Here is a 23,744-nt window from a genome sequence, read left to right as displayed (position 1 = left end):
TTTTCCATGAGGATCCTTGCTGAAACTAATGGTATTCACAATTTGGATTAAATCAAAATGGATTTCATAATCAAAAACATAATTTCTAAATTTGTGGGTCACATCAAATTGAGGGCTATAGTCAATATTGTGAAGGACTGCCACAAAATTACAGGGGAGGATTGTGAACCTTGCAGAGCAGGCTAATAATTGGAAATGAAGTTCAACAAAGATAAATGTGAGGCTGTATATTTTGATAAGAAGAGTGAGGTTACATTATTTCGATGGGGTTTAAGGACAAAGTGATCTTTGAGGATTAATAATTAATTGCTAAATGTTGAGTCACAGGATATTTCTTTTTAATAAAGCAAACCAAGCATGAAGCTTCATTTATAGTGAAATTGATTTGGAAGTTTGGGAGTTAGGCTAAACCTATGTAGAAAGATGGAAAAACTACACCAGTTCCGGTCCACATATTACAAAGAAGGCTACTGAGGTGATAGAAAAGATGAAAAGAAGATTTACATTAGGATAATATGAGAAATGTGTGGCATATATATTAGGAAATGATAGGCAAGCAGGATCTCTTTTGAATTGGAGAAAAAGGACTTTGGTTTGATGTAATAGTGATTTTTGAAATTATGAATTTGATAGATTGGACGCAGAGAGATTATTTCCTTATGCGATGAAGAGCATAACTAAAGGCCATTGATATTGCCACAAATAAATGTAAAAAGGAAATTCAGAAAAAACTCTTCTTACCCAAAGAGTGGTCAGAATGTGGAACTTGCTACACAGAGAGATTCAAGTGAATAGACCAAATGCATTCAAGTGAATTTGAAGTAAAAATCTGAAGGAAATGGGAAATGATACATTTAAATGAGAAAAGATGGGAGGAGGCTCCAGTGGAGCATAAATGCTGGCATGGACCGTTTCAGATGAATGGCCTGTTTCTGTATGATGTATCCAATGATGCCTTCCTGGTTTGTTGTTATATGCCTGTGAGGTTTCACCAGGAAATTGATCAGAATATCCTGAATTAGTACATCTTCTGATCTTAATCTCATTTTGGAAAATTATCTCCTCTGTGAGACCAAAGATTTGGGGAACTGTATATACAGGTTCAGGGTCAATCTGTCATAACACAACATCACTCTTTACCCAAGTACCAAAATGTTTGTTTCATGGCAGATACATGTAATTGAGCAAGTGTTTTAAAAGAATTGAAGAGAATTTAGTGCTTTTTAACTTGAGGGATGTTATGGCTTAGAATAATTTCTTCTTTGATAACCAGCACCTGTGTCAAGCTTTCTAAGGTTAGACACACTATGGATACATGCAGAGCTAATACTCTGACCTTGATCAAGAGTAATTTTCATCAACACAGAAATGTGAAAAGAACAAATGCAGATTGTTTGTTTCAGATTTTTAGCATTCTCAGTATTTTGCTTTTATTGAAATAAAGAAAGACGTTGTCAATCCTATCCAAAAATACAAATACAAATAAAGGAATAAAGGGTAGATTTACATTTCTACAGTGTAGCATCAAAGGTCCCAAATTGGCATCAAGCTTTATCACTCTCCTTATACTGTCAGAAATACCAATAAACTCCTCTTTATTGTCTCATTATGATGAAACAGTGTAACAACTGCCAGAGTTAGCGAGAACTGCAGATGCAGGAGTCAGAGGTAATACAGTGCAGAGCTGGAGGAACACAGCAAGCCAGGCAGCATCAGAGGGGTAGTATTTATATTTTATTTGTCACCCTGCAATCTACTGTGTTGTGGAGGGCTCAACTGTTGTTGTATTCTGTTCTTGGCAGTGTTGGCTATGGGCAAAATATTCACTAAAACCCTGGGAAAAGCAGCTGATGAGGGATGTTCTCGGGAATGAAATAAAAGGATCAGTAGCAACGTGGATACAAAATTGGCTGAGTAACAAGGGGCAGGGAGTAATGGTTAATTGCTATTTTTCAGGTTGGCGGGATTTTCAATTGTGGTGGAGTTCGACAGAGTTTATAACAGAATGCTCGTTTTTCCATATGATATACGATCTTGATCTTGGTAGGCAAGAATCAATTTCATAGTATGGTGACAACACAAAACTTGGAAGAATTGTGTGCTATGAGGAAGACCGTGTCAAACTTCAAAAAGCCATTGCCAAATTAGTGGAGAGGGTGGATAGTTGGCAGAAGTTCATTATTGAGAAATGTGAAGCAATGCACTTTGGTACAAAGAACATGGAAAATTACAAAATAAAGGATATTATTCTTAGGGTGGATCAGACAGTCTTGGGTGTACGTGTACATAAGCATTAACTATGGCAGGTAGAAAGTTGTTTTACACAGAAAAAGCATACAGTAACTAGGCATTATTAATAGGGATATAGAATACAAGAGCAGGGGATTATGCTGATATTATGTACAACACGGGCTAGACCTCAGGTGGGATATTATATATAGTTCTGGGTGCCATGCTATAAGAGAGATGTGAATACATTATAACAGTGCAGAAGAGGTTTATGAGTATGCTTCCAGCAACAAGTAACTTCAGTTGAGAGAGTGGATTTGAGAAGTTGAAACTATTTCCCTTGGAGCAGAGGAAGGCTATGGGGAGAGTTGATGGAAATCTTCAAAATCACGAGGGGTCTAAATAGAGCAGATCGGGAGAAAAACTTCCTGCTTGAATAAGGGTTTATGTCCAATTTTGGGCCCCACACCTCAGGAAGGATATACTAGCCCTGGAGCGTGTCCAGCGGAGATTCACACAGATGATCTCTGGAATGGTAGGTTTAACGTATGATGAACGGTTAAGAATCCTGGGATTGTACTCATTAGAGTTTAGAAGGTTGAGGGGAGATCTAATAGAAACTTACAAGATAATGTATGGTTTAGAAGGGGTGGACGCTAGGAAGTTGTTTCCGTTAGGCGGGGAGACTAGGACCCGTGGACACAGCCTTAAAATTAGAGGGGGTAAATTTAAAACTGAAATGAGACAACATTTCTTCAGCCAGAGAGTGGTGGGCTTGTGGAATTCATTGCCACGGAGTGCAGTGGAGGCCGGGATGTTGGATGCCTTCAAAGCAGAGATCGACAAATTCTTGATCTCACAAGGAATCAAGGTCTACGGGGAGAGTGCAGGGAAGTGGAGTTGAAATGCCCATCAGCCATGATTTAAATGGCGGAGTGGACTTGATGGGCCGAATGTCCTTACTTCCACTCCTATGACTTATGGTCTTATGGTCTTATGGTCTAAGGATTGAAAACCGTAGGGCCTAAGTATGGAGTGTTTTGCAAAGGAGGAAAACATGAAGTGAGAAATATTTCTTCACATAGCGAGTAGTCTTGATTTGACATATACTGCCTGGGAGTGTAGTGGAAACAGGTTCAAATGAAGCATTCAAGAGGGCATTAGATGATTCCTAAGCTGAAAAGAGCATGCAGAGCTATGGGGAAAAGTAAGGAATTTGTCACTAAGTTAAAATGGTCACAGAGCCAGTACATACACAATGACTAAATGATCTCCTTCTGCACTATAACAACTTTGTGATTCTGTAAAGTGATTGCACTCCTTGGAGTGGTTATGTGAGATCTTTAACTTTGAACAAACATGTAGGACCTCAGTTCTACATATCAGTCAAGAAAAAGCACCTTCAATAATGCAACACTTGCTCAGCACTGGAGTGAGCGTCAGCCGATGTTAATTGAATCCCAAGCTGATGGTGTTCTATGAAACTAGTTGTAAATTATTTTCTTGATAGCTAGATTATTTAAAGTATGCAGCATTACATTTGCCTGCTTCTTCCCTACTGACACACAGGCTTAAATTTGCTCCCAAGTTGGGAGTGCAGAATCTGGAGAAAATGCTCTTGACAGACGGATTTTTGTTCTGCTGTGGGGTGAGGTTAGATGATAACTGGTATTGCACCATTTGTTGGCCCCTGAGTAAGTGCTTGGATGTGGTCAAAAGGCTGACGTGGGTGGGGGTGGCCTGCTTAAGAGGTTTGGCTTGATGCTTTGGGACTTTGTTGCAGCTGTTTAAAAGAAATAAGACCAAGGTGTCCTCCAGCTTGTGCCCCTCATGGCCCTTCTTTCCTTCTCCACAGACTTCCCATTCTAACCCTTGCCACCTTATGTTCCCCTTGTGACCCCTTATACCCTCCATGTTAAGTTGTGTCCCTCCATCCACTTCCATGCTCCAAGCCAATCTGTGAATTTACAGCTAGCCCATGCTAACACATACCCTCAATCCACTAATCATTACTGTTACAATCTTTGTGCCAACTCACTCAAGATTTACTGGGGTCAGACCCCAGGCTCTATGCTGAGATAATATCCTAAGTACGCAATGTTACCCTCCCTGGACAAGTTGGCCTTGGAGAGACATTTATCTCCTTATCTCTTTATCTGCTTATCTCCATCTCAGCAATTAAGTGCCAGGCAAGAAGATCCATTCAGGACTTTCTGCATGCGCCAACAATTAAGGCCCTAATGCGGCCAGATGGTGGTCACTTAAGGACCTCTCCAGTTATCTGCCTTCTCAGCAGGTGAGAAAAATCGCTGATTTCCCGACTCGGTCATCGGGGAGATCTGTTTCCAAGTTTGCAGATGCCTCCATTTGCTCCAACCTGGAGCCAATTGCAAACAAGGGCTGAGGAAAAGCAAATGACGTCTGAAATTCACCCTCTGACTGTACCATCCTTGTTACCCCCCTCTACTTCATGCTATAAGAATCAAAAGAAAAAGACTTACTTTCTTCCTCTTGAATCCATGAATAGTAAGTCTCGACAGATGGTCTTTAAGACCCAGAATATACCAGTTTCCGATTTGCTGGCAGCTCCTGTTGAGTTGGGATACCACTGTTGAGGCCTGTGATGTGGTGAGTTATTTACCATCTAACCCACCCGCCCACTTTTAGTCTCAAAAGGAAAATTCACAGCCAAAGTCCCTGTCAATGGATTCACTATTTTAAATAAAACACACTCATTGATAACATAAGTCACTCTATGTGACTCTTTCATCTCTTATGAAAGTAAACTTTTGAATTCTTGGCCATTTCAAAGACTTTAGTAGTACTGAGTACTTACAAGTACTTAGAGCTGTTGATCAATCTGTAATTTGGCAAGGATCCCTCTCTAAGAAAGATCTGCACACACCCTTTAAAAATAGTCCTCATATTTTTTCTCGAGATGGTGAAAAAGCAATTATTTTTTAAACTGCAGGATGCAACTGGACATATGAAAGTACAGCCACCTTTGTGAGATGCCCAAAGCTCTTTGGGATTATTAAAAATAGACTGGAACGTGTGTGAAAAAGTGCATAAATTGAATGGAAATGTCATTTGTGTAAATTGTTAGAGATTTAATAGTTCAAGTAAGTTAGATGTAATAAATGCTTTTTTCTCTGAGCTGGAGTTCTTTCTTCATGCAGTGAATCCATCAGTAGGTGGGAGAATTTTGTTATATTTTATACCAGCATGGATCCTGAGGTTTGCCAGGCCAGTCGGTTAAGTTGGACCTACGTTGGCATTGGCACTATGAAAGTCAATGATGGCAAGTAGAGGGACATGGCTTGGCATGGAGGATTTGAAGAGCCATTGGGGGTAATTGGGTCATGAGGTGGCATGGGTTGGTGTGATATGGATTGTTTGAGTAGTGAAGACTGGGGAAAGCTGGGGAGAAATGCGAGCGCACCAAGGCCAGCCCTTCATACAGCCTGGCTCTGCGTGCAGCAGCCCTATGCCAGATGGTGGACCTGACTCCACAGTTATCCCCACCTCCCTCACCTCCTGCACCCTGCCCCGAAACATTTGACCATAATAAAATCCCAACCCTGCTGCATGACCTGCCACACCAGACTTAACCAAGAATAGAACAGCCCTCAGGAAGCGATAAATTGATAGCAAGCAATTCTTTGTATTGCTGTGAGATGCTGTTTTCTTTCAGCCCCTGTCTAGCTCAGGACTGCTTTTGAACAATTTGAAGTGTTTCCCATCAGCACCCACTGTGCTATTCCACAAAGGATACCAAGCTCTGCCTGCAGATTTTTTGAATTTTTCAAGTTAAAAGGTTAAATTTCTTTCTGTGTTGACCTATATAAAAAAAATGCTTGCTAAGTTGATTGCATGGAGGATCTTCCATTGTATTTGAATGTCACATTGGCTTTTTCGAGAGTACCATCTTACGATATAACCATTCCCTGTATCTGACAGTTAAATCTATATTTGTTTCTGTTGCTTCCCATTCCTCTTCATCACTGTATATTTCTATTTTTTTGAGCGAAGCAGCGAAATACTGGCTGGAATTTTACCAGATGGGAGCTAGGCCATGACAATTGAATAAATAAATGATTTATTGTCACCAGTATCTTGGAAACGTGGCGAAAAGTGTTTTGTCTCCACAGTGCAGCATCATTTTGAGTTACAATAAGGATAAAACTACATTATTTCATTAAGTGTTCATCTTCTATTCAAATTGGGGTTTCAAGTACAATGTCAAGGCTTCTGCAAGGTGTTCTGATCCTCAAGGAGTCGCTTCTCTGGAAATAGCTACGATGATGCTGATATCTCAGGTAACCCTGGCTCTGTAGCTGCTGCTGCCAGGAATCCAGGCTTCAGGCCTCCCACTGCCAGCATTATCTGCTCTAGGCACTGCTGTTGCCAAGAGTCCACGCTCTGAATTTATGCCTCCAGGAGTCCCTGCTCCAGGCATACTATTGAAGAATCCAGGCTCCAGGTCTATTGCTGCCGGGAAACCTTGCTCCGGGCACCACCACTGCCAGGAGTCCAGGCTCTGGGCCTATGGGATCAAGTGCAGGACTTGACCCCATCTGAACAGATTGTGTGACCACAGTGGCAATCTTCCTAGTGGCAGCCTCTTTGATGGCATCTGATTCGGCTTGTTTTTCATGCTGCAGCCTCAGAACACCACAGGCCACCAGGAAAGGTTGCTGCTGCTGAGGCTGTGAGGAGAATGAATGGCCAGGCACCTATATTGAACGGCCTTCTCATTGTAGAAGACATTTCACTGCTGCAGCTTTACAGGTACGCAGGCCCTGATGAAGGCTAACCCTTCCAGGGATAGCATTCGGGTGGCAGGGACTACCATTGTTGCCATGGGCTCCATCCTTGGGCTGTGAAACCTCTGGGTGTGATGGCCTTCCCATTTTGGGAAGCTGCTGGTTGTTGCTGGTGGCTTGTCTCCCTTTGTGGCAGTAGCTGCTGCTGATTCCATTCCCACCAATGGTAAAATGGGCCAGACAGCAGAATGGCATTGGGTAACCCTCCAAGGGTGGTTAGCCAGAATTTACCAACACAAGTCCATCCCATTCTCAGCCCAGCAGCCAGGGTTGGTAAAATATCTCCCATAGTACGTTGTCCTTTGTCTTTTATTTTGGCCTTCTTGTGACTCTCCGAATGTGAGAACCATACAGTGTCAATAAGGTGAATTCTGTACTGATTTTTGTTGATCAGATTTCATTAAGCATAGTAGGTTCATATATGATTAGGATTCTAATTAAGTCATTGTGCAGAAGGAAAAGACAGAAAAACCTGTAAATGAAACAGACTGGCCCAATTTATTTTGTTTACTTCGACACATAGTACAAGTATGAGCAATATGTTTTCAAGATTTTCTTTACTATATTCCTTCTAATGAATGAAATCCTGTATCAGCCAGCCTGATATCTTGGACAGCCAGAAAAATTCAGACAGTAATGGCAGGCGTTAAGTAAGACGAGGTGGTGAGATTTTATAGATCATTGCTGCTGGCCAAGGTTGATCAGAACAGTCTTATAGATCCTTAATCTCAAGCTATGTCATGGTGGGTGTAGTGATTTCTGCCTTGATTTCTCACTCGATGACAAAGTGTAAAGTGTATGCTCTTAGCTTGTGTCTCACCCAATCGGTTACACTTCCACATCTGAGTCAGGACACTGTAGTTCAAATTCCAAACTCCACACTGCAGATGAGTACATACTATAACCTAACATTTCAATGTAAAACAAAAGGGTTGCTGCCACACCAAATCTGCTGTCCTTTAGATGATGCATTAAACTGAGTCATGAGCTGTACTTTGAGTTGGATGTAAAGTTCAGGTGCTACCTGAATAACCAGACTGCTTGAGGTATTGACTGTTGAAACTGCATAAAAGTCTTTCTGGTAATTGATGTGGTCTTTGTTTCCAACTGCTAGCTCGTGAGATGGACCTGCTATCCATCCTGAAACTGAGCAACTAGTTAGGACTTGCTGATGTTCTAGCACCTGCCATCATGGCAATGGGGTGCTGGGTTGTTGTGTTGGGATCCTGTATCAACATCCATTTACTCAAACTGCAGTTTTTGCTAAGCCATTAGTGGTGCCATTGAGATCCAGGGAGTTCTGAGTCAAAGGGCAAGAATCCGAGACTCCTCCAGTACTGGGAACAGAGATGGGCAGGAGCTGAAACATTGATGTTACATAAATATTTATGTGGGTTTATATACAAGGACTCTTACATAGGTTTGTCGCTAACACTTGGCAGTGAGACCGCGGCTGTGATTATGGTTTTGCTATCGATATAAATCTTAAAAATTTCTGGGGATCCAATTTTGATCCATGCAGAGAACCAGATATTCACTATGAAAGAAATTCTTAATTATTTGGTCCCTGCCCTTTTGCTCATTTTCAGCAAGAGAGATGGCAGATGCTATAGTTATTATCAACAATGCACTTCAGTCCTTGGGGAAGAGCTGTCTCTGAACTTGGCCAAATGACATTTCTCTGCCCTAGTTTCTCCTCTTCCTTGTAAGACAGATTGCTTTGAAAACCTCTCTATGTGACTATGAGGCTGACTTTCACAATGCATGCGTTATTTTGATGAACAGTAGGGTCCCACATTGTGATCTAAAATTATTATGTAAAAATGTTGTGGAGAATATTAGAAAAATGGGAGAAAAATGTTTGAAAGCATTGAGCAAACAATATGTATGTTAACTGCTCAGTCAATGACCTTATTCCCTGTCCCTAAACTGCTCTTCCCTTTCATTTTAGGTTTGATTTGGTAGAGGAGTTAATCTATAACATTTTTTTATGAAAAATCTACTTGTAAGAAAATAAATACAAGTACAAACTAAATACAAGTACATAGTGATTAAGATAGCTAACTTCAGTACCTTGCTGTACCTAGGGTGAATGGGGCTGGCTGGATTGCCCTGTCCAGAATGAACATGGATTCAACGGGCTAAATGGGCCTCCTCCTGTTATGTTTAGGTTAAAAGGCTGGAATTGAAAGCAGAGATGATGGTCTGCCCACTGGCTCAGAAGAAGGAGCAAACCCTGTCTCTGATGGCCAGAAAGCACTGCTGCCAGTCTCCATCAAGGAGCAACAATAAACACTGGACAAGCATATGAGTGGGCAACTTCACCTAGACCAGTCAGACAGGCCCAGGTTGGGGAACACGAGGCCAGGTTCAGGGATGAGAGTGCAAACAGTCTTCTGGTTGGTCCTATGTTTGGTACAGGGTGCCAGAAGGGGAGGGTCACCTCACTTAAACTAGAAGCCAGTCCTGACTACCCAGAGGTAAAATCTCATGGAGGCAGTTAGACAACAATCCCTCATTCCTCATGCAACTTGATTTTACTTCCCACTCCCAAATGCAAATCTGCTGCATGTTTGGGGGAATGTTGATATAAAATCCCAACCCATGGCTCTGGCCATTATATCCATTGTTTTGACTGGCATTATGCACTTTGTTTAGATAGTAAATAGCTGTGAGCCTTTTAGAAAATCCTCACATTAACAACAAAAGTGTATTTTCTTGACACCATACACAGAATATATGATCCTTGCATGAAGTCTCATGACCGGAAAGGAGAGTTCCACTTTCTTGCATTGATCATTGGAAGGCTCAAACTTCATAGAGGGTGATTTTTAATTCCATCACCTTTGGTGAATTTAGCAGTGGGAGGACATTTACTAGAGCAATCTGGAGGTGAACAGGGACCCTGCAAATTTCCCACTTCAACCCAAATTAAGACCATGGCAGGAAGGCCTGTGGACAGATTCTCCCCCAGTACAGCCCACTTAAGGGCCTCATTCCACTGGTATTAGCTTAATGCTGGGTAGGTGTCTTGCCTTTTGAGCAGCATAACAAGCAAACCTTTGGCGGGTGCTTGTGGGCTCCCATGGGATGAGTCCCTTCTTTAAAGATACTCAAAAGATACATGGGGCAGCATGGTGGTTCAGTGGTCAGATGGATTATAGGAGGATGGGCCTGGATGGGATGCTCTGAGGATTGGTGTGGACTCGTTGGGCCGAAGGGCCTGTTTCCACACTGTAGGAATTCTATGATCCATGATCTATCAATGGCCTTGCCCTACCATCAGGAATGGAGTGCCTGCTGAGATCAGTCTCCTGCCCTTGCACTCACAGCCCGAAAACCTCTCCTGCCATTACTCAGCTGAGATCCATTTGGCTTTGGATGGGGGTTATATTGGCAGCAGCCACTGCCTGTTTGATGGTGCTAGTGATCAGTAAGACTGGCAGCAGCTCTTGATAAGCGAGACTTTCAACTGTGTGGTCATTGATCCTTGGGTTAGCCAGTCACTGTTCAGTTCATTGTCCAAGTGCAACTTAATTTGGCAGGTCTCTCCTAACAGCGGTGGCTGTCTCTGGCCCCCACCAGCTACTGGATGACACCCATGTCAACTCTATTAAAGCCATGATATGGAGTTTCCAGGGTTGGGCTGGTCTGGACAAAGTCAGAAGTCACAAGACACCAGGTTACAATCAAACAAGTTTATTTAAAATCACAAGCTTTTGGACCATAGCACCTTCATCAGGTGAAGTGAGAGAGAAGCACGCAGAAGACAGAATTTATGGACAAAGAGATCAAAAGCAGAGAGATAGAATCTAAACAAAAGTCATAGGTCTTAAAATTGGAGATAGACCATTTAAATGTGAGGTCAGGAAACCATTGTTTCACGCAGAAAGTGTGGTGGAATTCTGATTCCATGCTATCAAAAGAGTGTGGATGTTGAGCAATTGAAAATGCTAGAACAGAGGTAGATAAATTTGTTTCAAATCAAGTTTTCAAGGGACGTTGGACAAAGTTGGGTCAATGTTAGCTGAGGCATTAATGAGCTATGCTGCAATTTACTGGCCATTGTATTCTTACTTAGACATTGCTTCCAAAATTATGACAGGGTAAAATTTTACTCATGAGACTGTGGAGGCACACTTTTTTATCAAGTGACTGAATAACAAATGTGATTTCTGAATTGTTCCTAGTGACATAAAGTTCCAAGAACTATATCTGAAAATTAATATATAACAAACTTTAAACTACATCCCTAGTCCTCATTGTTGCTGTTTTACCCCACTGGTTAGTGCTAATAGCAGTTGTGATGTCCAGTCCTTGTAGTTTGACAGTCTAGCCAATAAAAGACAATTCATAGATTTAAATTATTTTTCACACCCTTTTATTTGAATCGTAGCGGCTTGCAATATGCCATTTGACTTCTTGGGTACACAAATATTTGTTGAATATCTTGATCATTCCTTTATTGTTCACAAGAAGTGTGTTCTCTGCAGCAATCACTTTCTTAACTCCTGACTATTGTTACCCTGACTACTGTTATTACTTTGTTTTAATACATTTATAAAAGCTGTTAGTGTTATCTTTTCGATTATTTTTCAAAATTTCCAGGTTTCCTTTGGGCCCTCCCAGCCTCCTTTTGTCCTACCCATGGCAGTTTCCATCTTCTTGCATACTTCTTGCATTGAGTGATTTCATATTTGGGGGATCTGATTGACAGTCCAATGCTTTATATTAATTTGTCAACCAAGAAGATAGATGTAGGCAGAGCAATAGACATTATACATGGACTTCAATAAGGCCTTCAACAAAGTTCCATGTGGTAGACTGGTTAGTAAGGTTAGATCACATGGAACCAGGGACAGCAGTCCAGTTAGATTGAACATTGGCTTGACGGTAGGAGACAGAGGCTGTTGGTAGACAGTTGTCGTTCAGGCTGGAAGCCTGTGACCAGCAGTGTGCTATAAGGATCAGTGATGCGTCCAATGTTGTTATTTATTTATAGAAACAATTTGGATGAGAATAGAGGAAGCATATTTTGTAAGTTTGTGGATGACACCAAAATTTGTGGTATAGTGAATAGTGAAGAAGATTATTTGGAAGTACAACTGGATCTTCATCAGCTGGGCAAGTGTGTGGAGGAATTGCAGCTGGATTTTAATTTAGATAAATGCAAGGTTTGCATTTTGGTATGACAAACCAGGACACAGTTAATGGTAGGCCTCTGAGGAGTGTTGTCAAACATAGAGACCTATGGGTTGCAAGTACATAGTGCCTTGAACGTGACTTCACTGATAGACAGGGTGGTGAAGAAGACATTTTGCTTGGTTGCCTTCATCGGTCAGACCTTTGCGTATAGGAGTTGGGACGTCATGTTCTAGCTGTACAGGACGTTGGTAAGGCCAGATTTGGAGTACTGCATACAATTCTGGTCGCCCTGCTATGGAAAGGATGTTAATAACGTGGAAAGTGTGCAAAAAAGATTTACAAAGATGTTACTGAGACTGGAGGCTTTGTGTTATAAGGAGACGCTGGATAGATTGGGACCTTTTTGTTCCCTGGATCATAGGATGCTAACGGGTGACCTTAAAGAGGTTTATAAAATCATAAGGGGCATAGATAAGGTGAAGGGCCAAGATCTTTTCCCTTGGCTAGGCTAATCCCAAACTGGAGGGCATAGGTTTAAGGTGAGTGGGGAAGGATTTAAAAAGGACCTAACGGGCAACTTTTTCACACAGAGAATGGTGCGTATATGGAATGAGCTGGCAGAGGACATATTAGAGGCTGGTATAATCATGACATTTAAAAGACAATTAGACAGGTACATGGATAGGAAAGATTTAGAGGGATATGGGCTAAACGCTGGCAAATGGGACTAGTTCAGTTTAAGAAACCTAGTCAGCATAGACAAGCTGGGCTAAAGGGTCTGTTTCCATGCTGTATAACTCTATAACTTCATTAGCATCAGTTGTTAAAACACAGTGCGGGTGTTTGTTCAGTGTCTTACGATCGTTAGAGGATTTTTGCTTTATTTTATTTTCATTGAATGTGAAGTGAGGACAGCCTTTCTTCAATGTGATTGCCCATATACAGTCAATACTAAATCAGTTGAACAAAAATGATTTTCTAAAATAAATAATCTTTTTGCATTTTCCTTAAATTGCATTCAGCTGGTTTAAAAGCTGCTGTATTTTGATCTGGGAGTCTTGTGGTGGAAAATTAAACAGTAGTCATAAACAAGAAATAATTTGAGATGATATCTAGTCAAAGATTATCCCAGATTATTCCGACCCAAAATATAAACCATCCTTTGAGATCAAAGCACATTTGTTAATACTACATGTAGCCCTCCCAGTTTCAATGCTAATGAACATCATGCTTGAAATTAATTAATTATTTGATATAACAAAGGATTATTCTTCTTTTTCCTTTCCACTTCGCAAGACAGATTTTATCTGAAAAGATTTTGTACATCAAAGCTAGCTGTGTTTGAATTGATTACAAAGAAGCTTGTAGTTACCTATTTGTCACTCGCTGTACAGACGAGCAGCCGCTTGTGCTGATGGTTTGCTGTGGATAGAGAGGAGAGAGCGAGAAGGACAGAGAGTGTTTGCTTATGCAGGAGTGTGGAATTGCTGTTGAAGGTGTGGTTTAATGAATCTTGCTTTTTTTTTGCCTGTCTCTCAGTACCTGGGGTTAGCTAGTAACTTGAAGAATTTGGGTCCTGCTGGATAATGCTTGGATTGTGGCAGATGTCCTTCAGGAGTCTGATCTCGGGATCACTCTTTCATGCTACAGGCCTTTGTGCTGAAAATCAGACAGTTGATGTATAATATGAGTTCTAAGCATCTCTCTGACTGGATCCCTTACAGGTACTTCTTATTCATCTTGTATTACAGTATTCTATATTAGAAAAGGACAGATGTGTCTGTTAATATTATACAATGAAATTTAAGAAACTACTTTTGCATTTAAAAGAGCCTCGTGCTTTGCATAATCAGTAGCACAGTAAACAGCTCAAGCTTGGTGCTGCTTTGTACTTTGGCTGGCAGTGATCTCTACCTGTGCTATTTCAGCTTGCACTGTGTCAGCAAAATTAGTGAAAAATGCTTGTTGTGGGTTTAACCTGGCTTCTTGTCTAGTCGTAGTGTCTTTGAGAGTTCTTCTTATTTTAGAGGTGCCCTTGTTATTAAAAACAGAAAGAAATACGATTCTGTGTGAAGGGAAAGAAGAAAAACCTGTGCAGTTGTGAGCCATTGTCACACAGTGATGTCATGAGCAAGCGACATTACAACAAATTTAGGTATTTGGCCAAGAGTTTTGCCAAATGTTCTGTGAGGTTTACCTTGTGTGTTTATTAGTTTCAAATGTCAGGAGATACCCTTGTGCAGTCCTTCTTGCTCGTACAAGGGAAAGCTTTTTTTTGTTCAATCTCTGCATGTTCTAATTAAGACTATGGCTCATTAGAGACTATACTTCAAAAAAGTTCTGTATTTTTAGTGTATATTCATGCAATCCTTTGCCCTATAAATGTTTGATAAATACTAATAAGGTCTTTGCAAATTCTATACTTAAAAATATAACTTGCACTTGTGTAAATACTGATGATTCCAATTTTTATAACCCTTGAGCAAGCGAAGTAAATTGTATTGTTCTATTATTGTGTTATAATTTTCCAACACTAGGAAACAATTGCAGCTGATTGAGTGCGTTGGGTGTGCAATCCTTGCTGTACACAGTTGTTGAGAGAGATCTATTTCTGTACTTAGTTTTATCAAACAAAGTCCAGAAGGAGGCATTTAATTTCTTCTCTTCTTTCTCTATTGTGCAACAAATCATGTTGTATGACTGTGTAAGTTAGTATTGCAGCTGAACTGCTGCCATGGAGAAAAGCTAATTGCCATGGCAGCACTGCTGTTGCTGTCATTGGTGCTTGGTTGCCATAAGCTGCCTCGTCTCTATGCTTATTCTCAATGCATATAAATCACATGTCTGGAGATCCTAACATTTCAATTTTGTTCCAGCCAATGCTGGTACTGTAAATTCTCTGTAATGCTATATATGTGTTTATAACACTTGTTAGCATTGATTTCTCATGAATTTATGGAATCAGAGGCTAGAACATTACTGTCTTGAGCGCAAACCTAACTGTTCTTCAAAAGACTTTGAATGTCATGAAATGTTTAGGTTTGTTAATGGTTAGCCTATTATCTATGGTTTTTCTGTGGCATCTGAAGACTTTGCCATTTGTAGTGAAGTACCTACGCTGTTTATCCCTTCCATACACCCCCTCACTCCTCCCCCAACTGCTAGCATCACTTTAACTTGATTTAGACGGTTTCCTTTTATAGTGTATGTCTCATTGGTGAAACTTTGGTGTGGGAGCTCCATTCATTGCTGAAAAAATAGACTGTGAAACAAGGTTATTTAGCAAATAGTACTCATAAAGATCATGTTGTTTAGTTGCAAGTGACGATCTGTCAGACTTTCTCCTTGCTGGTGAACGTAAATCTGGATTCTGAGCCGGGCTGTGTTCCTCTCTCTATCTCTGCCATTGTCCCCGGGCATCCTGCGTTGGTAATGTCATTGAATGTCAAGGGGCAACAGTAAGATTTTCTTTTTTTGAAGATGGTCATTAACTTGGCACTTTTGCGGCACAAATGTCACTTGCCTCTTGTCAGCCCAACCAGATAATGTTTCATTTGGACATTGACTGCTTCAGTATCTGAAGGGGTGAGAATGGCGCTGAACCTAGTTTAATCATTAGTGAACATCTCTACTTCTGAACTTACGATAGAGGGAAGGTCATTGATGAAGCAGCTGACCAAGGTTGGGCCAAGGATACTACATTTCAGTGAGCCCAATGTGAGAACAGGACTTTGAGTGGTGGTCACTTTTATGATACCATCATGAATAGATGCATCTGAGGCAAGCAGATTGGTGACAATAAGGTCAAATATGTTTTCCTTCTTGCTCGCTCCCTCACTACCTGCCACAGACTCAATCTAGCAGCAGGATTCAAGCAGCTCAGTCTGTAATAGTAGCTCTGAGCCACTCTCGGTGATCCAAAGCCCTCACTTAGAGTACAAAATGCTGTAAGTTGCAAGAGGAGTAATGATGGTGATTGCGAACCGTTTTATGTCGTCGCAACCACTATATCCAGGTTAGTATCTTTTTAAATTAATGCGAAAGTTTAGGGAAACACAATTTGTGCTGGTGTGAAAAATAAATTCTTAATCTTTTACACAGATTTAGCCAATTTCAAGTAAATTGCATTGTACAGACCAGACAAATGATACCAATCAGAAGTTCAGGTGATCTAACTTCAATTATATGTGTAACTTGAACAGAGAATGAAACCACATTATAATGACAATGTTCAAAATCTAGAAAAATACTAAGTGTTCTGGGAATGGAAATTTAAAATGAACAGCCAAAACCAAAAACTGGTGATCAGTTGGAGAAAATAAGTAATGCCAATTTCTGCTTCTTTCTTAAGGTTGATATAGATGCAGAGAAGCAGTTTTAATTTTGTATTCGGGTGGTCAAGTCCAGCTATTGTGTTCGGAGTAATGAGAACATATTAATTATATTTGTGAAAAGGGAATGAATTTTACAGTGGGTGTTCGGACCCCAAGGTCAGGCCCTGAGTCCGCATTTTATGGCCAGTGGCACATTTAACACAGGCGCTGTCTGAATAGAAACCGAAAGCTGTGATGCTTTAATAATGCCAGAAAGAGAGGGGTTTACTGATGATGCATACGTGAAACCCCAGGTGCTAGGCTTACTAAGTTAAGTGAAGCAGGGGCCTGAGGGAAGGGAAAGCCTGTGGAGTGATTTGTGATCCCAAGGAGGCTGCTTTCTCTACACCAAGTTAGCATCGGTGGCTCAGAGCAATGGTAAAATACCCCTGCACTGGGACCGCGCTAAGACCCAAATTTGACTTGGCTTCCTGCAATTATCGAGGTGCCTACCTCCCACTTAGTCTGCCTCCCTGCTCCATGTATCGTGGTCTCTTATGGGCAGCCACAGTGATTTTAATCTTGTATTCATGTCACTAATATCACTTAATGAACTAATCAGTTGTTTAAACCACTGAGCCTTTCGTATTCTGCCTTGCACATTCAATGTAGATTTATGAAGTATAAGATTAAAGCTGTTCTCTACCTATAAAGAAATTGAATTGAGATGTCAGGTATCTTCTCTTCTGCTATTACACACGAACTACAAGGTATCTGAATTAATTTTGATGTCTTGACAAGCTGTGATGCAAAAGACCCTTTTTGAGCTAAATAGCTGCCCTTCCGGAGGTAATTAAAACAAGTTATTTCGCCACTACTATATTTTGCAGATGTTTCAACACCTGCATTCAAACCTAGAAAATATTTGTGAAAAAGTTGTATTTGGTCATAATAGTATACAAACCCCAAAGGGTTTCCTCTATCTCAGGCCCTGCATCTCTTCACTTACTAAGCCGTGCACCCAGAGTCATGCATGCATCATCTGTAACCCTCTCCTTATGTATTGTTAAAGCTTCCGAGATGACTGGAGGTTCACAAAGAGTCTGTGTCAAAATCAGCTGCTGTCAAGTGCGGACTCAGAACTTGATCTTAAGATCCTGATACTCACTGTAAAATTTTGATACCTATAAAACCCAATGACAGTGGCCTAACCACCAAAAGCTAATAGTAAGGAAAAGAAAATTACTCTGGTCCGTGACAGAAGCTAGGATTGGGATTATGTTTTTGGTGGAAGTAGCTTGTAAGATAGGTCAGCTGGATAGCCCATTACTTTCTCTCCCACACCTGAGTCTGTCCCCAGAATCAAGGTGGGCCAGTGCCAAATCAGAAGCCACGTTTATATATATATATGTATATATATATAAATGTCAAATAAACTTGTCTGCAAATGAGTTTATATATATTGCAGATGGTATTACCAGTGTGTTACCCTCCTCCACCCAATCTTTGCAGCCATGTAATCCCTAAATTAGGAATAATACCAGTAGCACTCATCTGAATCTTTTGAAGGCTTTGTTATCCACCATGAAGAGTACCAAAATGGTACAGTACTTCAGATGTGTTTAGCAGTGACTTGTAAAATATGCCCTTTGATTTGTACTAGATGATTTTATTGTGTTAACCCAACACTCTTTGCTTTGATTTTTTTTTGTAATTTGGCCGCAAACTGTCCACAATTCCACCTTTTTCTCTCAGCATCTTTCTGTATTATTCCTTACAAATGATTGGTGTACATTGAATTTGTCCTAAGAGCAAACATGACATCCTATTTATCTGAACTAAATTCCAGTGCTGTTATTGTGACTCACTCTCATTCAGCATCTAAATTTCCTTGCATTTCACGGTTGTTTTCTGTTGTCACTGGATTAAAAACTCCTACATGCAGGAGCTTCAAGTCAACTCTTAAATTGATGCATTTTTGCCTCATATTCTGGATGTTAGATTTAGCTGGGTTAGGATTTTTTATTGCCCATCCATGATTGCTCTAAGAAATTGGGGATACTGTTGAATAACTCTCTCGGTCACTTAAGTGGATAGTAGAGGTGATATTGTGTTAGTATCATTGGACTCAATTCAATTTGCATCCCACTATGTGAGATCATTCAAATGCTAGCTTGTTGGCAACCATGTAACCACTGCTGTAAAAATCCATATAGTTTGTTAGTGTTCTTTTGCAAAAGGAGGCTGCTGCACTTGTCTGGTTTACTCAGGATTCCAGACATACAGTACACTTAGCTGGTCTAGCAAGCCAACCAATTACAGACAGGCGACACATAATGGTGATGCTTACGTCTCATACAAGAATAAAATTAAAAGTCAGGCATGAAGGGTCTAGGCCCGAAACATCAGCTTTTATGCTCCTGAGATGCTGCTTGGCCTGCTGTGTTCATCCAGCTCCACACTTTGTTTTCTTAAAAGTCAGGCAACTTGGGGTGGCCTAGAGATACATTTGATGAGACTTTGTAATAGCAGTTTTTGTTCCTTAAAGCAAATAGTGACCCAGTTGGGTGTTGATGACAATTTTGTCATTACTTGCACTGATAATGCCAATTTTTTTTCAATTTCTTTCTCTCCTTTACCTGTGATGACAAGCTGCAGTCCTTTCTATACTAGAGGGCCTCCTACTGGCCTTTCAGCTTCAAGAACCATCCTGAATTGGATGGGAAGCATGCCTTCTTATTGGTCAATTCATGAAAAACCACCACCCAGTGATTGATTCCTTCCCAGTTTGGGATTGGGACTCCCTTTTGACCTCAATAGTCTCAACTCAAAATCCTGCCTGTGACCACTTGAATTCTTCCATTTGTCATGTCTGTAGTGATCTGTCTGTTATTTGTCTTTGCCTCTTGTATCTTCATGGTGGGTAGCTGCAAAAGTTGCTATAACTTTTGTAATTCATGAGTTTCAAGGGTAGTTTCATTGGTGACTGGCAGTGTTCAGATGCTTTCCTTAATTAATTCTCTTTTAACTCCTGGGTTGCCTGCAGTTAATTATTATATCTGATAGTTTCATAATTTAATCACTTGCTGGAAGTTATGTTACAATTGCTGACAATTAAAATCCTGTTTTTACTCTCATCCTGTTTTTTTTTTGTAGACTCATTTGTGGGATGTGGGTGTTGCTGGCTGGCCAGCATTTCTTGCCCAGCCCAATTGCCCTTGAGAATGTGGTGGTGGTGAGCTGCCTTCTTGAACTGCTGCAGTCCTCCTGTTGTGGGCTGACGTACAATGCTATTAAAGGGCAAATTCGAACTTTTTGATCCAGCGACAGCGAAGGAATGCAGAAGGAAGGCCTTAGGACTAGCGCCCTGGCATCTTGTCTTGGTTTTTAACTTACTAACTTTTTTTCCCCTTTTCTGTCATTTTATAGGTATGCACTATATTTTAGTCAGTCTATGTTGTGTTAAACCAGTTGAATTAGTCTATTCTCTCTACACTGATTGAATTGCAGTGCATTTCTGGTATTTCTAGTTTGCTAATAGACATTTCAATCATATTTATTGTCCCATACCAATGCTTCATTCATTAAACATCTTAACGCTTATACGTTGCTCATCTCTGAAGGTGGGTGGGTATCATTTTACGACATTAAAAGTGAGGTAGAAATGGAAATTGTTGTTTGATACTGCAGAATGAAACACTCATCCAGTTTTGTCACCTGATTTCAGGTCATATATAATTCAAGAGTAAAGCTCTCCCCAATGCGCCCTATCGATAAAAATCAATTCCTATTTCAAATCCGCAATGTAATGTCATGGCGGAAATTATCCAATTACCACGCCTGCAATTCTTCAGGAACTGATGACGTGACCCTTTTTTCCTAAAGCACTGCTGGCCTTGAGAGCCTGTTCTTCCCATCATGTGACACTCAGACCTTTGTGTGGATTACAAGGCTTGATGCGGTTGGTTCGCTCACTAAGCTGGTGCGTTAGTTCACGGCATTTCATTACCCTACTAGGTAACACCATCAGTTACTGGTTCGAATGGGACAACTCCAGGGTCCTAGGACAGGCCAAACAGAGACGAGCACGGGAATTCCTAGAGGCCTGGTTCTCCACCATGAAGGCCATCAATAAACACGTAGGATTAGACCCTACATACACTCCACTGCAAAGAAAAACCAGAAATGGCGTGATCAATTCCAATGGATCCCAGAGGTTAAATAACAGGCGGAAAAACACAACAGCACTTCATCGGAGGCTGCACTGATGATGTTACCCTGGGTAATCTCGAGAGGGTTGGAATATAAAAGCGGCATGTGCTTCTAAGACTTTATAAAGCTCTAGTTAGGCCCCATTTAGAATACTGTGTCCAATTTTGGGCCCACACCTCAGAAAGGACATACTAGCCCTGGAGCGTGTCCAGCGGAGATTCACACGGATGATCTCTGGAATGGTAGATTTAACGTATGATGAACAGCTAAGGATCCTGGGATTGTACTCATTAGAGTTTAGAAGGTTGAGGGGAGATCTAATAGAAACTTACAAGATAACGTATGGCTTAGAAAGGGTGGACTCTAGGAAGTTGTTTCCGTTAGGCGGGGAGACTAGGACCCGTGGGCACAGCCTTAAAATTAGAGGGGGTAAATTTAAAACGGAAATGAAGAGACACTTCTTCAGCCAGAGAATGGTGGGCCTGTGGAATTCATTGCCACGGAGTGCAGTGGAGGCCGGAATGTTAGATGCCTTCAAGGCAGAGATCGACAAATTCTTGATCTTGCAAGGAATCAAGGGCTACGGGGAGATTGCAGGGAAGTGGAGTTGAAATGCCCATCAGCCATGATTTAAATGGTGGACTGGACTTGATGGGCCGAATGTCCTTATTTCCACTCCTATGTCTTATGGTCTTATGGCCTGCAAACTACCGAACCAGCTGAGCAAGCGAACCAACCAAAGCATCCACAACCCAAGCTACAAATCTACTTAAGGAACGTAGATTACAAGGCTTCTTTAAGGCTCTAAAATAATAAGGTCAATGAAATCTAGGGATCATAATCACATTCATTAGTAGGATGTGCACATTGTTGGCAAACATTGATTGGTTTTCCCTAATTGCATTGTAAAAGGAGTGATGAGCTGACTTCTCAAACCACTGCAGTACTTGTAGTGTCAGGATACCCACAGTGCTGTGAGGATGGGAGCTCCAGGGTTTTGATCCTATGACAGTGAAGCAATGTAATCCCAAGTTATGTGCCTTGGAGGGAAACTTGCAGGTGTAAATTGCAAGGCATCTGCTGCCATTATCCTTCTTGGTGGTAGAAGTCATGGGTTTGGAAAGTGCTACTAAAGTAGCTTTGATGAGTTACTGCAATACCTCTTATAGGTGGCATATACTGTTGCCATTGTGTGTTGGTGGTGAAGGGAATGAATATTGAAATTGGTGGATGTGGTGCCAATCAAACAGGCTGCTTTATCCTGAGTGGCATCAAGCTTCTGGAAAACATTGAATTACACACTGCATTGTAGACAATAGACAAACACTGGGGAAACAGGAGGTGAATTATTTGCTGCAGGATTCCTAGCCTCTGGCCCACTCTAAAAAGATTTGCACCTCTGGACACAGCCCTAAGGAATGCTTATCGAGATGTCCTGGATCTAAGGTAATTGACCTCCAGCATTCAAGGCCAGTAGTACTATGGACAAAGAGGATCATACCATTAGCCCATGAAGAATGCAGTTGTAGGAGGCATACTTAAAAAATTTGAAGATGACTTAAAAATTGGCCAGGTTGTTGATGTTGAAGAGGATGCTTGTCAAGTGTAAGATGATATCAATGATCTGGCTGCGTGGGCAGAAAAGTGTGAATTAGAATTCAGTCTCGAGAACTCTGAGATATTGAATTCAGAAAGCCCAACCAAAGCAAGGGAATACACAATAAATGGGAAAGCATTGAGAGTGGGAGAGGAAATGAGAGACCTTGGAGTGCATGTCCACGAGACCTTGAAGATAGCAAGACAGATCGATAAGTTGGTAAAGAGAACATACGGGATGCTTTCCTTCATTGAGGTATTAAATATAAAAGGAAGGATTGAATGCTGGAATATAAAAGACATTGCCTAGACCATGGCTGGATTTGTCTGTACAGTTCTGGTCACCACATTTGAGTAATAATGTCATTCCTGTTGAGTGAGTACAATGTTGCTGCAGGATGTTGCCCACAGTCTGGAAATTGCAGCTATGAGGAAAGATCAGATAAGCTAGACTTGTCTTCCTTAGAACAAAGGAGACTGAGGGGTGACTTAATTGAGGTTGTCAAAATAATGATGGGTTTTAGATAGAATACATAGGAAGGACCTGTTTCCCCCAGCACGGGCTCACTTACCGGGGGCACCGATTTTTAGTCACCAGTAGAGGATTAGAGGGGACCTAAGGGGACTTGCTCAGAGGATGCTAGGTGTCTGGAAATCAATATTCCGTTTGGCAGTTGCGGTGGAAATTCTCAATTCAGCTCAGAAGAATCTGAATTTGTGCCTGAAGCCCTGTGACCTGCAAGGCTATGGACAGGAGCTGGTAACTGAGATTAGAAGGGGTGGCAAATTTATTTAGCTGGCACAGACAAGATGAGCTGAATGGCCTCTTTCTGTGCTGTAACTTTTCCTGTGGTTCCAACCATCTTCCTTTGTGCTAGATATTGACTCCAACCCATAGTAAGTTGTCCCCTGATCACCATTGATTCCAATTTTGTAGGATCTTTGATCCCACACTTGATCGAATGCAGCCGTGATGTCAAGAATAGTCACTGCCATGTCACTTCTGGAGGTCTGCTTTTCTTTCCATGTTTGGACAAAGGCTGTAATGAGGTCAAGAGCTGATCAAGCCGTACAGGACAGATGCTGAGAAAGTTATCCTTTTCCAAAGGTGCTCCATAGTGCTGTCAACGATGGTTGAATGATGGGGTGGTGATTGGCAGGGTTGAATTTGTTCTTTTTCTGTTTTAGATATACCTAGGCAGTTTTCCACATTGGATAAGTTGCTGTACTGGAACAGCTCGGCTGGGGGTGCAGCTAGTTCTGGAGCATGAGTCTTCGGTGATATTGCTGACAAGTTATCAGGGCCCATGCAGTATGCAGTCCATTTGGCCATTTCTTGATAGCATGTGGACTGAAACAAATTGTTTGAAGACTGGTACCTGTGATGCTGGGGATGTCAGGAGATGGCCAGAGCCCAGTATGT

At 41.2% G+C, this 23,744-nt stretch overlaps 1 protein-coding gene across 10 annotated transcripts in view; it reads left to right on the top strand.

Annotated features, from left to right (window-relative positions):
* Positions 1–23,744, top strand: part of tub (TUB bipartite transcription factor) — a 358,157-nt gene that overhangs the window by 232,616 nt on the left and 101,797 nt on the right. For 2 of the 10 annotated variants that reach the window (XM_048546122.2, XM_048546121.2), the window contains exon 1: positions 13,514–13,924. The exons of 6 other annotated variants lie outside the window; for them this stretch is intronic. In XM_048546122.2, coding sequence (XP_048402079.1) covers positions 13,842–13,924 — 83 coding nt within the window. In that variant the 5' untranslated portion in view covers positions 13,514–13,841. Of the gene's footprint in view, positions 1–13,513; positions 13,925–23,744 lie in introns of those variants that run through there. 2 more of the 10 variants (XM_048546127.2, XM_048546129.2) reach the window with 2 other exon arrangements.

The sequence above is a fragment of the Stegostoma tigrinum genome, chromosome 17 (genome assembly GCF_030684315.1).
Source record: "Stegostoma tigrinum isolate sSteTig4 chromosome 17, sSteTig4.hap1, whole genome shotgun sequence".
Lineage (NCBI taxonomy): Eukaryota > Metazoa > Chordata > Chondrichthyes > Orectolobiformes > Stegostomatidae > Stegostoma > Stegostoma tigrinum.
The sequence above is the reverse complement of the archived record's forward strand: the minus strand, read 5'-3'. Positions and strand labels throughout refer to the sequence as shown.